The 17,696-nt window shown below is 39.0% G+C and overlaps 1 protein-coding gene across 9 annotated transcripts in view; it reads right to left on the bottom strand.

Annotated features, from left to right (window-relative positions):
• by (focal adhesion protein tensin) overlaps window positions 1-17,696 on the bottom strand; it is an 826,913-nt gene that overhangs the window by 368,955 nt on the left and 440,262 nt on the right. Inside the window, exon 1 of one of the 9 annotated variants that reach the window (XM_083142282.1) lies at window positions 4,393-4,446. The exons of the other annotated variants lie outside the window; for them this stretch is intronic. Coding sequence (XP_082998408.1) covers window positions 4,393-4,434 — 42 coding nt within the window. The 5' untranslated portion in view covers window positions 4,435-4,446. Of the gene's footprint in view, window positions 1-4,392; window positions 4,447-17,696 lie in introns of those variants that run through there. 9 annotated transcript variants of the gene reach the window in all.

Below are 17,696 nucleotides of genomic sequence, written 5' to 3'. Positions count from 1 at the left end.
AAAATTTGGGGAGCAATTGCCGCTCTGTGCCCCACTGCAGGTGCTCTGGCCGTCTGGAAAAAAAATGCAAGAAATATATGAAAACTAATTCCATCTTGAGTATAATTTTGTCCTGTTACTTTTAGATTCTGCTAGCCTTGCTTTTCTTTACTTCAATGTTTCCCCCCCCCCCTGTGGTTGCGCCACTGGGGTGAACCCGAACAAGGTGAACAGAAAGATGTAGTGAAGAAGATCCATTCATCGTAAAAATATCAGTGAATGGCCTCTAATTCTAAAGGACTTCTTCTTGATTGGAGCGCAGTGCATATCACAATATTTACGTAGTATTTATTGTATTACATAGTATTCAAACATATTTATGACGAAACGATCTTCATATTAAAATGTGTACATTTTGCCGCCCCGTTTTCCCTTCAGGAATGTACGAAAAATCGCCCGTTTTGTTGTTTTAAAAATATGGTCAACTTATAGGCAGCAACTGTTATTTCTCTGGCGTCGTACTGTTCTCCTACTGTTAAAATGTGGGCTTATTCCGTTATCGCAAGTCACGTGGGTACTCCATTCAATCGTTAATAGCTTTTGGCCTGCAATAAGCGCCACGCTGGTGACTTCGGAGCACCTGAAACGGCGAAACATGGCAACGTCGCATTCAAGGACTGTTTACTGGCCTCTAGCGGCGGGGATCTAACCTGCCAGGAGGAACCATTTTTTTTACCCTGAACAAAAAAAGGATTAAAAAATCAGTGTTGCCAGGTCACTTTCGTAGCACGCCCACTTTTCCCCAGCACCGGTGTATCGCCGGGGTTTCCCCCGGTACCTGGCAACTGTGGAGGCTCTCTTGAACTTGTCCTTCCCGTAACGGCCGGCAGATTACGTTACTATCAACAAGACTGACGTGACACCCACACTCCCAGTCTGTGTCAAAAGGTGTGACGCCACACACACACATGCTACACAAAAACGCAAAAGCATGAAGAATGGGATATGATTTGAAACTAGGAAAAAATTGCATTTGAGGAAATCTGAGGAAGTTTGCTGGGAGCGAACGATTGATGTGACCAAGGACATATCTGGGGGGGGGGGGGGCAGAGTGTCCCGGTCGAAACAATTACTAAAATTGAACAATGAAAATTAGCATTGTTGCATAATCAAGAGCTATTGATTTCCGTCGACTCATTGGAAGCCAAGGATTATATTGGGATAATATGACCTTGAGGGACAATGTCAAAGAACATTTATGCAGACTACTAAAGATAAAATATTACTCAAGAACTTTACTAACCGTGAACTGGATCGAACAGTCTTTTCTTATTTAATAAATAATCAATTCTTTATCTATTTCACATTAATTTCCTTGCCAAGCCAGTTGCTTTTGTACAAATTTTGATGATCTTAACTACACGTAAGCTAGATAATGAATAAGTTCATTTGTATCACTATTCCTCTACAGTCTTTTTACCTATTCATGTAATAATAACAATAAAATATTAACTAATTTACGTATCTCAATTAATATTAATTTAATTTACCATAATTATAGGTATTATAATTTGAATAATTATCATCATCATCATCATCATTTCCGAGACACTTGGTTCGGAAATCCCCTCCCCGCCCCGAAATACATTTCTACATACGTGCCTGGGGTGACCATTTTTTTGCGGGTCACCGCGGATTGTCCAAATTCATGGTACACAAAACCCGATAAATCTCGACTCTTTTAAAAAGCTGTTTTTGCCAACTAACAATAAAACTTGTACATGCCTCTCCTAATACATAATAGTGATTACAATGGCTGAAATATATTGACAAGCATAGAAGTCAAGAAAGAATGGCTATGTTTGTGAGAAAGACATGATAGATGACAGGTCTCTTCGTGGAGGCACATGGCAGAGTGGTTCGGATCCCACTTTATGAACTGTAGGTCCAGTCCCGATTAGCCTTTCTGTGCATAAAGTGGACTTTAAACAACAATTCAATTCAATAGGTCTCTACAGAAGGTATAAATGGCTGGGTGTCAAAGCGAGCTGAATGGCTCTTGGCTCGAATATCAGTCTGGGCGTGGATGTTCTTTTGTGTTTCTCCCTTCATCAATTTCGTCTAATCATCATTCATCCCCATCGTTGGGATTAGCTAAAAGTGACAGATAAGCGACGCTAAATTACAAAAATACATAAAATACGGAAGGGAGAAAATATCCAACCAGTGTGGTCAGCAGGACGAAACCCTAGTAGTTATTGTAGGTTTCCATGAACGGGTTATGCTAATGATACCGTAACTGGTGGAAGGGAGGTCTGCAGTCGGCTGAGGCTGATACGCCACGGTTTTTTTATGTTATTATTATTATTATTATTGTTATTATTATTATTAACAAAAAATAGCGCGGTTAGTCGTTTTCACGCGATTAAACGCCATGGAATAAAATATATGGTGACATAAAAATCCAGACTCTCCTGATTACAAAGCAATAACGTTACCCAGTAAGCTATCGTGTGGGCTCACAACCAGAAGATTGATCGAGTTGGTGTTTTAATTGCACTTTATGCACAGTAAAGCTAATCGGGACTAAACCTACAGCTTAAAGTGGGATCCGATTCGAAACAACTGTGCCTCCACCGGGTATCGAACCCAGGACCCGTTGATTACAAGGCTACGAGGACAACTAGAAGAGAAGATGGCATTGTCCAGAAGGGGGTAACTCCCCTCACTCCCTCACACCCTGTTCTTATTTCCACGTCTATAAACATTGCGTTTGAAAAAAGCCCCGCCGGAAAACCTTAGTACGCCACTGTTCCTGAGCTTACATATATATCTGTGATGGCAGAGAACCTTCATGACCTGGGGTTATGACGCACAAGCCGCTATCAGCATGTATCTTTGCAGGCCTGCTTTTCATCCAAGCGGCAAGAGCGTGGAACAGACAAACACTAGATTTGTTCTCTGAGCTTCCCTCCACCAGGCACCGAAAGGGGAAAAGGCATATGCGACAATGAACCACAAAAACATCCTCCATCTTGAAATTCACAACGTCAACAATTTCATCGAACCCCATATTTTCTTATTTTGCTCGTATTCGGTTTAAGTAAACATTTACCTAATAAAAAATATACTTTCTTAAGGGACTTCGTCACACTAAGCAGTTACGGTAACGACCGTACAATTGAGCATTAAGACTGTAATAGTATGACGTATTCCTAGCCACCGCTGGTTAACTACTAACCTGAATATTGCAATCAGAGGAGTGATCTTCATATTATTTCCTTTTTAGGTATTGTTTAATGTTACCAAATTCCATGGGCAAAAAACGGCTTACAAGTTGCTGGGTCCAAAATATATAAATAAAGGAAGTACAATTTAAATAACGAAATTGTAGACGTGCAACATATAATATTGGAATGCCCAAAGTAAAGCAGGAAAACCTTACATAAACTAAAGGTACCTACAGTGCCAGTTTCCAATATATTTTATAAGTTTGCCAAGATAAAAAGATAGATGACGATAGAAAGAGAGAAAGAAAAGAGGCACATAGGAAGACAGAAAGAGATAAAGAAACAGAAAAAAGAGGACGATAGAAATAAAGAAAAATGGAAGAAAAAGAGAACAAAGAGGCAGAGATAAGGAAACAGAAGAAAAAGACAGAGGGAAAAAGGCAGAGAGAAAGATATAAAGAGTTACGGAGTGAAAGGAAAGGAGACGATAAGGAGAGAAAGAAAAACAGAGGAAGGGAAACAGGGAGAGCGAGGACAAGCATTGAAAGAAAGAGTAAGAGGACAGAAGCAAAAGAGAAGATGAAATAAGGATATAGAAATACGGGAAGATGAACACAGAAAGAGGAGTAAGGAACAACGAGGAAGTAGGATCAATTAAAGCAGTACCGATGGCTAGAAACCTCAAAGGATAGGCGGTGTGAGCCACTATAAAGCAACAACAAGGGGAATAAATACAGAAACGGCGGAAGAAGGAGAGATTAAAAAGAAGATAAAAACAGAACGACTGAAAAAGAAAGAGGGAAAGTTGAAAAGAAAAGGAAATAGAGAGATATGGAAAAATAGAACCCGAAGAACATCTGAAAACAGCTTGTCTACTGACGCCACCGCTGACAGCACTGAAGCAAGTATACATGTTAATGTGTACATACTGCTAAATGGACCTTACGCAGGAAACAGATGGGATTAATAAGTCCAAGAAAGTGCACAGAATACGTTCTGTAGCAAACTTTGCCACGTTTTGGCGTCACCTGCAATTGTTTAGTGCCCGGCGGGACCAAACTCGGCGATGACTGGTGGCCAAAATTAGAACTAGACACTCGCTGATCTTAAAGTAGCCGAACGTGCAAAATATACATACGTACATGCATTCGCATACGCTCACATGCATTGCACCTCCACCCACCTGGCGATCGAAGCAGAAGATCCATCGCCTCCAACCCTTCATCCACTTCCTCTTTCTTCCCTGTCGCACGTTCGCGAGGCGGAAGTCACCGACTGCACGGCTAAAAAAAAGCAGTGTTGCCAACCGTCCGATAAGGAAAAGCGCTATTTACATTCTGAAATTAACCTAATCGCGGTTAAATTAAGCTAGAATCTATTTAGCGGCAGTAAGAATTTGTAATTAAAAATGTATGTATGTTTTTGGAGTTTTGAAATTGCCTTATTTACTATAGTAAAGTAGGTACCAGTTTCATAGATCGGAGACACATTAAAATTGGATATTTTGTGTTTCGCATGGCTCGTACTTACCAATTGAGTATTGCGGAACATAGTTCAAGGTGCCATTATGCTTTTTACACGAAAACAAACACTTTTTCTACTAAAATATCGCATTTTTCTAAGTGCTACCGAACGCACGTAACTGTGCGATATCGCTTACTTTGCGAATGATATAGCTTCTTTTCTTTTCGAATATCAGTGTTTCCAACCTTCTTCACCGAAAATACCTACTATCGTGTTCGTCACGTGTGCACGGGTATCTGACGGATAGCCACACGAACCATTCCGATAAGGTTAGGTTAGGTTTAGTTAGGTTAGGCAAGCATAGTTAAAAAAAAAAAAGTTGGAAACACTGATTTCCCGGTCAAATAGATACCACGATGGAAAAAAAATTCCTCGAATAACGTTGGAAACCTTAGAGAAACTCATTTCCGTATGTACCGTATTTACGCGTGTATAGTGTGCGGGCATGTATAATGCGCACTCTGGTTTTGGATGGGTAAAAATGACAAAAAATTATATCTCGTATATAATGCGCAGTACAATCCAGTTTCAAGAAATGGCTTTCTTAATTGTAGGTCGTAAATCTGTTGCTATGCTGATCAAGAATGAATGACGTCATACCTATTCAATTGCTCATTCCTTCTTTTTCAAAATATATACTTTTTCTTTCAATGACTAATGTAACATTTATACGAGGCACATTCAGGACCTTCCAAATAGCAGTTAGCAGCACAAGATTTCTTCCATTAAGGAATTTACACACTCCATGTATGTCATATTATTTGGCCAGTAATACATTTTAATTTTTATTATCTTTCATCCAAAGTACCATAAAAATCAGAACGTTCCTTCATTTTGTGATGAACTTATTTCAACCGCATATCACATTAGTGTCGTTATCTTTTATGGAATACTGTTTCCATATTCAGAAACTGCAGAATTCAAGCTTTACAACGATATATATAACATGATAGGGTTCCGTAAACATGAAAAATCAATGCAAGTGTCCCAAAATCATGGAATGACCATGTACGGTTTCATGTTGGCTGCCTGAATTATTCCGTGCATAATACGCACCACAGTTTTTGGGGGCAAAAATTTTGGAAAAAAGTGCACATTATAGATGAGTAAATACGGTAGTTTTTGTTTTTTTTAAATGAAGAAATGTGTCTCCGATGTATGAAACTGTTACCGTAAAGTAATATTTGGGGGGGGGGGGGGTACACGCAGTACACCCAAATGCAACCTCACTTCCACATAGTAAACCCTGGACAGCATTTTGCAGACTAACGAGGCTCTGGCGTCTGAACCTCGGGCCAATATAATCATATGTAGGACTGTGTGTGTTGTCCTGTGTTTTGTCCTTCTGTCGGCTGAGTGCCCCTTTTCAGCCTCAGCTTCTAACCAAAGTCAGAATATTTTAGTCCTCCGACATTCTAGATATAATATATTAGTTATATTTTTGATATGGTAAGGAGCTGGACCCCGTGGAATGTGACGGGTGCAAAATAGCGTAAGTGCTGACGCGCCCACAATTTCATATCTAATCAATCAATTAAATAATCCTGAGAATTCCTCCCATAAAACCAATTATAATGGTTCAGGCAACATAATAAGCTGAACATTTTTCTCGAAAAAGTTTAGGCACAATTCTGTACGATGCCAGAGGTCCCGGGGTCGAATCCTGGCCAGAGCATGGGTACTCCTTGTGTGTATTCATGAATCTCATCGTATCATCACTCATTATAATCTTCGCGATTAGACAAAAGAGACAGGAATGCTAAGTAAAATCAACCAAATCAATCAATCGATCGAAAAAGTTTGAGAAAATTCGACCACTACGAACAGCGGCTCTCTTGTTTTATTTGCGGCCCTCAACTTCCTACCGATTTCCTGGTATAAAATTGTTCCTGGGTCGACATGCTTCATTTTATTTGAAACAAGCCTGCATGACATCTGGACAAAGTTAAAATTGTACTAGGTTTAGCGCCAAAATGTTAGAGTTGGCATCACTGAAAAAAAAGCCGAGCACTGGTCCAAAACCGCACAGCAACATTCAGAGTCGGACGAAGGGGGGGAGGGGACTAAATTGAGGTAGCACGCAGAGAGCGCCAATGTGAATGATGTGGGGCCGCCTCGGATAACTCCTTCGCAAGTGGAAAAATCTACCCTTCGTGACTCCCGGTGTTGTCTCAGGCTGTCGGCGAGGGGGTGGCATCGTATTTTTAGGGGATCTCCCGTAGGCAGGAAAGGTTTCCGTAGAGCCCCCGCGCCAGACTAGGAAAAACAACCGCGACTCCCGAGATCTTGCTTGATTTATTGATTTGCTTTATTTTACTTCGGCTTTTGTGCCACTTTTGGCTAATTCGCGAAGATGGAGATGAGTGATGATAAGATGAAATTGACGAACAGAGATTCGCAAGCATCCATGCCCAGACCGGGATTCGAACCCGGAACCTCTGGCGTCGTAGCGCGATGTGCTAACCCACTCCGCCACGGGGGCCGGCTCAGAGATCTTGCGCCTAACAGGGTATGCAATAAGTGCGACGAACACTTTGAAGTAGATTGCAATTGCAAACGCGATGTCCCGGGTTCGAATCCCGGCCCGGGGCCTGGAAGGTATTTGTGCGACTATCCCTCCATCTACTTAATCATTCTCATCCGCATCGTCGCAATTAGCGACGCTAAATAACAAAAATCCAATCTAATTGCAAACAGGGAGTACCAAGTGTCAGCCAACCTCACGTTCATTGTTGCAGACTAACGAGACTCTGGCGGCTGAACTTACAGCCAGTGTTATAAGTGTGTGTGATTGTCCTCTCATCCTACCACCGAGGAGAAGTCATTTCATGATTTCATCACTCATCCTCATCGGCAAAAGTGGCGAAGTAGAATAAAGAAAATCAATCAATCAACTTTCCATCTCTCAGGCAACCACAGTGGATGTGCGGGTAGGCCGACCTGTTAGCGATCACGAACATGGATGAGTTTCTTTGCACAGGACGTTTCTTTATATTTATTTGGCAAACAGGCGGGTCCCGGATTCGATCCTCGGTGAAGACACAGATATGAAGTGAAATGAGACGATCTGAAGTGAAGGGACACCTTCCAGGCAAATTTTATGACATGAAAAAATCATTGTTACAGCACCAATGATCCCATGTATGAAAACATTTTGGCTGAAAGCAAACATGCTATTTCACCTATGGTATTTTCAACGATAAAAAAGACTACCACTAGAAATGGGGCTGAATTGTGATGACATTTTGTTTCTACTTCTGCTCAGCTTGATGGTTACAAAAAAACCAGAAAAAGGGGGGGGGGGAGAGATGGCATCACTTGCTATTTTTTCTGCACGAGACACTTCTATGGAACTGCAGACATGATGTGGACCAGCCAAAATGTAAAAATAATAGGAATTTAATGAATAAAATACGAGAAGTATGCGAGTTCAGTTATAATTGTAGAGAGAGAGAGACAGAGAGACAGGAAGATACAGAAAAAAGGGAAAGGAAGAGAAAGAGAAACACACAGAAGGAAAGGGAGAGAGCGAAATACAGAGAAATAGAGAAAGAAGTAAAAGAGAGAGAAAAAGAGAAATAGAGAAGTACAGAGAAATAGAGAGAGAGAAGTAAAAGAAAGAGAAATAGAGAGAGAAGTAAAAGAGAGAACTAGAGAGAGAAGAAAAAGAAAGAGAAATAGAGAGAGAAGTAAAAGAGAGAGAAATAGAGAGAGAAGTAAAAGAGAGAGAAGTAAAAGAGAGAGAAATAGAGAGAGAAGTAAAAGAGAGAGAAGTAAAAGAAAGAAATATAGAGAGAAGTAAAAGAAAGAGAAATAGAGAGAGAAGTAAAAGAAAGAGAAATAGAGAGAGAAGTAAAACAAAGAGAAATAGAGAGAGAAGTAAAAGAAAGAGAAATAGAGAGAGAAGTAAAAGAGAGAGAGAAGTAAAAGAAAGAGAAATAGAGAGAGAAGTAAAACAAAGAGAAATAGAGAGATAAGTAAAAGAAAGAGAAATAGAGAGAGAAGTAAAAGAGAGAGAGAAGTAAAAGAAAGAGAAATAGAGAGAGAAGTAAAAGAAAGAGAAATAGAGAGAGAAGTAAAACAAAGAGAAATAGAGAGAGAAGTAAAACAAAGAGAAATAGAGAGATAAGTAAAAGAAAGAGAAATAGAGAGAGAAGTAAAAGAGAGAGAGAAGTAAAAGAAAGAGAAATAGAGAGAGAAGTAAAAGAAAGAGAAATAGAGAGATAAGTAAAAGAAAGAGAAATAGAGAGAGAAGTAAAAGAAAGAGAAATAGAGAGAGAAGTAAAAGAGAGAGAGAAGTAAAAGAAAGATAAATAGAGAGAGAAGTAAAAGAAAGAGAAATAGAGAGAGAAGTAAAAGAAAGAGAAATAGAGAGATAAGTAAAACAAAGAGAAATAGAGAGATAAGTAAAAGAAAGAGAAATAGAGAGAGAAGTAAAAGAGAGAGAGAAGTAAAAGAAAGAGAAATAGAGAGAGAAGTAAAAGAAAGAGAAATAGAGAGAGAAGTAAAACAAAGAGAAATAGAGAGATAAGTAAAAGAAAGAGAAATAGAGAGAGAAGTAAAAGAGAGAGAGAAGTAAAAGAAAGAGAAATAGAGAGAGAAATAAAAGAAAGAGAAATAGAGAGAGAAGTAAAAGAAAGAGAAATAGAGAGAGAAGTAAAAGAGAGAGAGAAGTAAAAGAAAGAGAAATAGAGAGAGAAGTAAAAGAAAGAGAAATAGAGAGAGAAGTAAAACAAAGAGAAATAGAGAGAGAAGTAAAACAAAGAGAAATAGAGAGATAAGTAAAAGAAAGAGAAATAGAGAGAGAAGTAAAATAGAGAGAGAAGTAAAAGAAAGAGAAATAGAGAGAGAAGTAAAAGAAAGAGAAATAGAGAGAGAAGTAAAAGAGAGAGAGAAGTAAAAGAAAGAGAAATAGAGAGAGAAGTAAAAGAAAGAGAAATAGAGAGAGAAGTAAAACAAAGAGAAATAGAGAGAGAAGTAAAACAAAGAGAAATAGAGAGAGAAGTAAAAGAAAGAGAAATAGAGAGAGAAGTAAAAGAGAGAGAGAAGTAAAAGAAAGAGAAATAGAGAGAGAAGTAAAAGAAAGAGAAATAGAGAGAGAAGTAAAAGAAAGAGAAATAGAGAGAGAAGTAAAAGAAAGAGAAATAGAGAGAGAAGTAAAAGAGAGAGAGAAGTAAAATAAAGAGAAATAGAGAGAGAAGTTAAAGAAAGAGAAATAGAGAGAGAAGTAAAAGAGAGAGAGAAGTAAAAGAAAGAGAAATAGAGAGAGAAGTAAAAGAAAGAGAAATAGAGAGAGAAGTAAAACAAAGAGAAATAGAGAGATAAGTAAAACAAAGAGAAATAGAGAGATAAGTAAGATAAAGAGAAATAGAGAGAGAAGTAAAAGAGAGAGAGAAGTAAAAGAAAGAGAAATAGAGAGAGAAGTAAAAGAAAGAGAAATAGAGAGAGAAGTAAAAGAAAGAGAAATAGAGAGAAGTAAAAGAAAGAGAAATAGAGAGAGAAGTAAAAGAGAGAGAGAAGTAAAAGAAAGAGAAAAGAGAGAGAAGTAAAAGAAAGAGAAATAGAGAGAGAAGTAAAACAAAGAGAAATAGAGAGATAAGTAAAAGAAAGAGAAATAGAGAGAGAAGTAAAAGAAAGAGAAATAGAGAGAGAAGTAAAAGAAAGAGAAATAGAGAGAGAAGTAAAAGAAAGAGAAATAGAGAGAGAAGTAAAAGAGAGAGAAGTAAAAGAAAGAGAAATAGAGAGAGAAGTAATAGAAAGAGAAATAGAGAGAGAAGTAAAAGAAAGAGAAATAGAGAGAGAAGTAAACAAAGAGAAATAGAGAGATAAGTAAAAGAAAGAGAAATAGAGAGAGAAGTAAAAGAGAGAGAGAAGTAAAAGAAAGAGAAATAGAGAGAGAAGTAAAAGAAAGAGAAATAGAGAGAGAAGTAAAAGAAAGAGAAATAGAGAGAGAAGTAAAACAAAGAGAAATAGAGAGATAAGTAAAAGAAAGAGAAATAGAGAGAGAAGTAAAAGAGAGAGAGAAGTAAAAGAAAGAGAAATAGAGAGAGAAGTAAAAGAAAGAGAAATAGAGAGAGAAGTAAAAGAAAGAGAAATAGAGAGAGAAGTAAAACAAAGAGAAATAGAGAGATAAGTAAAAGAAAGAGAAATAGAGAGAGAAGTAAAAGAGAGAGAGAAGTAAAAGAAAGAGAAATAGAGAGAGAAATAAAAGAAAGAGAAATAGAGAGAGAAGTAAAAGAGAGAGAGAAGTAAAAGAAAGAGAAATAGAGAGAGAAGTAAAAGAAAGAGAAATAGAGAGAGAAGTAAAACAAAGAGAAATAGAGAGAGAAGTAAAACAAAGAGAAATAGAGAGATAAGTAAAAGAAAGAGAAATAGAGAGAGAAGTAAAATAGAGAGAGAAGTAAAAGAAAGAGAAATAGAGAGAGAAGTAAAAGAAAGAGAAATAGAGAGAGAAGTAAAAGAAAGAGAAATAGAGAGAGAAGTAAAAGAGAGAGAGAAGTAAAAGAAAGAGAAATAGAGAGAGAAGTAAAAGAGAGAGAGAAGTAAAAGAAAGAGAAATAGAGAGAGAAGTAAAAGAAAGAGAAATAGAGAGAGAAGTAAAAGAAATAGAAAGAGTGAGAGAAGTAAAGGAAAGAGAAATAGAGAGATAGAAAGAGAGACAAACAGATAGAGAGAGTATACAAGAGAGAGAAAGTAAATGAGAGAAAGGGCGAGAGAGAGAAAGAAAAAGGAAAGAGAAAGTAAAAGACAGAGAACAGGAGACAGTAAAGAGAGAGAGAGGGAGAAACAGATATATAGAAAGAAGAAACAGAAAGAAAGGGGAGAAATAAAGACTGTGTGTGCGTGAGTGTGTGGGGGAAGAGAGAGATTCGCGCACACATCCGTTTTCTATCTTCTAGGTTAATCGTGACGATGAAACTGTATGGTGAAGGACAGACAGAAGGAACAGCAACGTTTGTATACTTCGAGTTACAAGCAGTGACTTCTTTGGAAAGGACTCAACGTCTCTTCCAGGTTTATCTACGCATGATAATTATTGTTGTTATTATTTCTACTCCTACGGTTTTTTGAAGTGGCGTCATCCCCCTACACAAGTTATGACGACGTGTATGGCCAGTGTAAAATCACTTATAATACAAAACAAAATAAAATACCGATAGACATGGCACGTTTCTAATATCGAAATCTGTTAAGAGACAGTGAAGCAGTCAGGGATAACACCTTAATAACTTAATCTCTTCCTTCATAAACTTTATCACCTAATCTTTCATTCTCATCGTCGCGATTAAACTAGAAAGGTAGAAAAGGGACGGAAAATAACAAAAATACCTACATACGGATGGAGCACCTTGCAGAGCGGAAACGATGGTCTCGTAAATTTCACACAACCCAAGGTTCAACATAAAAGTTTCATTCGGACATCGCATCTATTTGCATATTTATGTTAAGCGCCTCGTCTTCCTGGCAACATTTTTCCTCGTCCAGTTTTATTTTTTTAAACCACCTGCGCAAACAAGGATGTGAACTGTAAATTTTTGAAACGGCGGAAGTACAAAGGAGCCCCGACCTGCAGGGAGAGGATTCACAGCGATGACGTAATATTCCCACCGTGACGATTCCAAGGTCGTTAATTGAGATGCACGGGTTCGGTTCAGCAGAACAACGTCATGAGGCTGGGTGAACCCCATATCCGCTCTATGCAGGGGCTGTGTTGGAAGTTACATGAAATTACCCACACCGGGAATCGAACGCGGGGCAACTGCGAAGCTGACATCACTTCTTTGTCCCTCCCCCTCTCTCGCTCTGTGTGTGTGTGTGTGTGTGTGTGTGTGGGTGTGTCACTGTGCCTCCCTCCGACCTCCGTACGCCCTTCGGAGCAACATTGGAGGGGCTTTTTCCCATGTGGGGCAAACCCCTGCAGAGAGGCCGTTGAAAAGAGAACGAAACATATATATATATATATATATATATATATATATATATATATATATATATATATATATATATATAGATATAGATATATATATAGATATAGATATATCTGTACCCGTGTCCAAGGTGCCAACTTTTAAAAAACATTGGGTGGGCTCAAATACTTGACTTGTAAGTTCACAAAAATATGTCATAAACCCTCCCTTCCGTGTATCATGACATTAATGCATGCCAACAACGAATCCTTGCTAATTTTTTAAATCTGCCATTCACTGAATTATTCCATCACGAATCACGATAACAAATATACATATATTAATAATAATAATAATAACACGACAAAATATCGGGTGGGCTCGGGCCCCACGGGCCCATATAATTGCCGCCAATATCCCTGACCCCCTGGTTCTGCAGCAAGGGAGCGCTCCCGCCACCACTTTTCAACTCTCTCTCTGTCTGTCTCTCTCTCTCTCTCTCTCTCTCTCTCTCTCTCTCGTGATTCAGAACGACAGAGAGGTGGAGATATAATAATAATTAAGAAGAAGTAATTAAGGAATACAGAAAAATGACTGAGAGAGAGGAAAAGGAAGACAAGACCGCAAAACCTCCCTAACAAAGAGAGAGAGAGAGAGAACGAACTACACAAGGAGGGGTCACAAATTGCTGCTCCCCCCTCCACGAATCAAGGGGTCCCACGTTGGAATTCTGGGGAAGGTTGAACCTTCAAAACCTTTTGGCACGCTGTCGATATCGCCACCATAGGTCCTGGGTCCGAAACCCAGCCTGGGCATGAATTTTCATTGTACGTTTCCCGTTGTCACTTTCATCTAACATCATCACTCATCGTCACAAGTGGCAAAAGAGCAACGCAAAATAACAAAAATGCACAAATGCTACGAACTAGAAATGTTTGAAAAAGCAAAAACTACCTTACACGGTAGTAGCATTCATGACTGCTCAGACAGATATAATTTATACTTCATGAAATGCATTCCAACTTAAGAGCATACCATATACGAGGGGAGAGTTAAAAGTTTTGAGCCTCACATGGAAGGAGTGATGCTAGGTAGTTAAAATTTTGGAGGATGTAAGGTTTGAGTTTTAGGACACTCTTGCGAACTTTTATGAAATTCACATGTTTTCTTCTATTTTTTGTCAGGTTGAAAATGAATGAAGTGTCAGAGAAGAGAGTGGCCGACAGCGCCGTGATTCGGTACATCTGTCGGCAAGGCCTCACTGCACAGGTCGAGTGTGGCTTCACCGCACCGCCTTCCCCATCCATCATATTGTCCCCAACCTGCCCCTTCAGATTTTCATATTTTCCCTGCTATGAAGAATTCACTTCAAGGACGTCACTTCCACGCGGACGAAGGCGGTCAATCAGTGGTGTGAGACTCGGGACAAATAATTCTACCAGATGACTGTAAACAAATTGCAGCACAGAATGCATAAGTGCATTCATTTGGGGGGTGATTATAGAGATTATGTGATTATGTAGAGAAATCATAATGTGAAACTGTAGCTCAAAACACCCCTTCCCTGTGAGGCTAAAAACCTTTCACTCTCCCCTCACACCATGCACAGCTTTGGTTTAAATGCAAGTTTCCGACTAGTCTCCTGGTACCTTTTCTTCTAGAGACCTCAAAAATTGCTTTGAGCAACATCCTGGAAAATGTCTTACAACCTCCCACTGAGGTGGCACACATGATAGAGAACCCCCCAACACACACACACTCCTTCCTAACTCTAAACACACTACCAAAAGCAGCACAGCGAAAGCATCTCGCAATCCGTATCAATAACCATGTATGGCAGCGGTTCTCCAACTTTTTTCTTATTGTACCGTTTTGTCATAAGTAAACGTCTAATGTCATGGTTTTGGGAATTTATTTTGGCTGCCCGATTTGTGCGGCGTTTTTGATATGTTGGAGGCATGTATCTGCAATAGAGCAAAATAGCATTCGGGTTGTATGTGGAAGGGATGGTAAAAAATTAAAAATTAGAATCCTACGTTTATTATTTTATTGGGTGTTCATACGTATAAAATCTTTATGCTTAATTACAAAAATTAAAATGTGAAACATCTATGTTAAGAAATACATAAGAAACTTTAATTTTCTTGTATTTTCCCCAGAGTTTATTGAAAAAAATTACGAACAAAAATACGTTTGTAAAAAGACTGTCAAGCACAATTTTGGAGTTTTTATAATAAATCCTCAGAGTTCCTGGTGAGAAGGATGTGCCTGCATAGCCTGACAGTTTCTAGTGACAAGGGTGTGCCCTTAGTGTTGCTCACGGGACGGGACATGTCCCGTCTCGTCTCGTGTCTCGTCTCGAAAACGAGACGAGACACGAGACGGGACAAACATTTTGAAATTCGAGACGGGACGAGACGGAATGCCTGTCTCGTCTCGTTTTCGAGACGAGACACGAGACGGGACGGGACGGCTTTTGAAAAGTCTCGTCTCGTCTCGAATGTCTCGAAAAAATAAAAGCAAGTTTTTTAATCAGTTGCAAATACTTGTTTGCTTGGAATAAAGTATTTAAATTAGAAACGTTGATAAGCGTGTATTAAGTCAAAAGAAAACTATTCTAGAGAGAGTAACGAATGAATTGAATACCTAAACTTATTTTCAATATTCTTTCGAAACACAGCAATACTACCCATTTCTTTAAAATGTATTCCAGATTAATAATTTTATGTTACGATGGCACTCCAGATACTGAAATAATTCTGAATAACATCAACTAAAAGGGCAGGTACAGAAGGGCCAAAACATCGTGGAGTATCTGAGTCCGAGATTTGTCTTGTAAACATAGTTTCAGCTCTATAGGTTGGAAAGATAAACGGACCGACGGATAGGGTTTATTATTATTATTATTTAATTTTTACATCAAAGGTTATACAGAAGTGAATGTTATTAGGAAGTAGGAAAAACATTGTATAAGTATTTATTGCTCATCTCGTGTGCGAGCCATAGGCTGTGCGCACTACATCTATTCTTATTACATAACTATGATTCCCTACAGACTACACTATGAGTTACATTCCGTATAGATGTTAACATAGCAGTTCTGGTAAATTAACACTTATTCCTCTTCCTTATCCCTTCTCTTTACAGCACTTCTTTTCCCCCTAAATGTTTGTAAACACACACCCACTTTTTCCAATAGTTCCATGCTCCCTTGCACTACAATTGATTCGAACACTGTCCTGACATAAGAATAAATGTTCTGGCCTATCATTACCATTGCTTAAAACGCAATTATATCTCCCTGCCTCGTTTTTTACTGTATTGTGTCTCCATCCCCCCAGCCTCATCCATGTCAACCACTTTCTTGCCACCATGCTCACATTCTTGATGTACGCTACTTGTCCCCATTCCCGGAACTCCCCTTCTTTGGAGTTCGAGCGATCTCTTAGTTTCACATTCCGTTATTATTTCCTGCCTATCTATATCCTCTAATCTTTGTTTCACTAATTGCAATGTCCCCTGGTCGACGTGTCCCCCCACCCATATCCATCCCAGTCCAATTTCGTATAGTTTACCTCTGATCTCTTTCGCCCATGTTCCCATTTCCTTCCCTTGTACCCGTTGCATCAGCGCTTGCCATTTTACCGAGTTCTCCCTTCTCGATATTAATGTTGCCCAGTATTTAACCCTTCTCAACATATCCCACGTATGCTCCCTGACCAGTCCAAGTTCCCGTAGTACGCCGCAGTTTGCAGTGCCCATGCTGATATGCAAAGCCCTCTTGTAAAATGTGCATTGGATTCTGTTTAGTACATGAACCCCCCCCCCTTTGCTCCCCATATCTCCCTCCCGTACCCTACTGACCCTATTAATAATGTACGATACAGTTTTTCCGCAAAATGTATATAGTATTTCTCCAATTTCCATACTGTCCGCATTATTTCATTTGTTATTACCCCAGTCCTTCCTTGTACCGTTTGCATATGTCTAGTGAAAACTAGTCCCAAGTATTTTATTCTTTTTATCCTTTCCAATTCTTGCTTTCTGAAAGTCCACCTTTCGTCTTTTCCATATACATATCCGTTTTTGAACACCATAATTTTTGTTTTTGTGAGATTTACTTGCAGTTTGGATTCTCGGCTATATTTTTTCAACCCGTCCAGAGCCCTTTGTAGGCCGGCATTTCTCTCCGAGATCAGAACCATGTCATCTGCGAACAGGAGCGCAGGTACCCTTGTCGTCCCCACCTTGGGGATGTCGGCTTGTTCACTCTTTATATACGCCACTATATAATATATAGAGAGAGTGAAGAGCAGGGGTGACAGAACACATCCTTGCTTTACCTCCGCTTCCGGTTTCGTTTCCCTGTCACGGTATCCACTTGACACCGTACACAGCATTCTACCTTCGAGTATTGTAGGAAACATGGCAGTACAAATTGATGAGTAGTTGTTGGGAAAGTTATTAGGGAGTCCAAGATATTGGCAAGACTAAGAGAATGAGATAATTAGGGACAAATAATCTTGCATTATCCCACTCCGAGCAGCTGAGAGCTAAAGAGGAGGAGAATATACGGGAAATTTGGAAATAAATAATTTGGTGATTTTAGTATCTACAGTTCACCATGACAAGATTTTAACACATTATTTGCACGGGTTGCAAAATTATTAGAATATTATGGAAATTACGGAAATGTCTTTGTTGAGAAAATTCTTGTTCTTTCCCTCAGGCATTCCACAGGTGCTTCGATTCGATTATTTTACGTCCGTTTGAAGATTATTTCCAATGCTTTTATTTTTATTTAAGGAGAATACTATTCCTTGGATTGTAATAACGAAATACTGAGGCTGAAATACAATAGAATATATTTCAAGTGAAGGAAGATAAGTAAGTTCTGTATAATTGTCGTAGGAGGAAACTTTGTTCTATGAGGGGACTCCCCGATGGTACAGTGATAGCGTCGTCGCCTTGTAATCAAGGGGTCCCGGGTATGATACCCGGTGAAGGCACATAGTGATTTGGATCCCACTTTAAACTGTGGGTCCAGTCCCGATTA

Source organism: Lepisma saccharinum, chromosome 20 (genome assembly GCF_977018435.1).
Source record: "Lepisma saccharinum chromosome 20, izLepSacc3.1, whole genome shotgun sequence".
Classification (NCBI taxonomy): domain Eukaryota; kingdom Metazoa; phylum Arthropoda; class Insecta; order Zygentoma; family Lepismatidae; genus Lepisma; species Lepisma saccharinum.
This window is presented reverse-complemented; position numbering and strand designations above follow the sequence as displayed.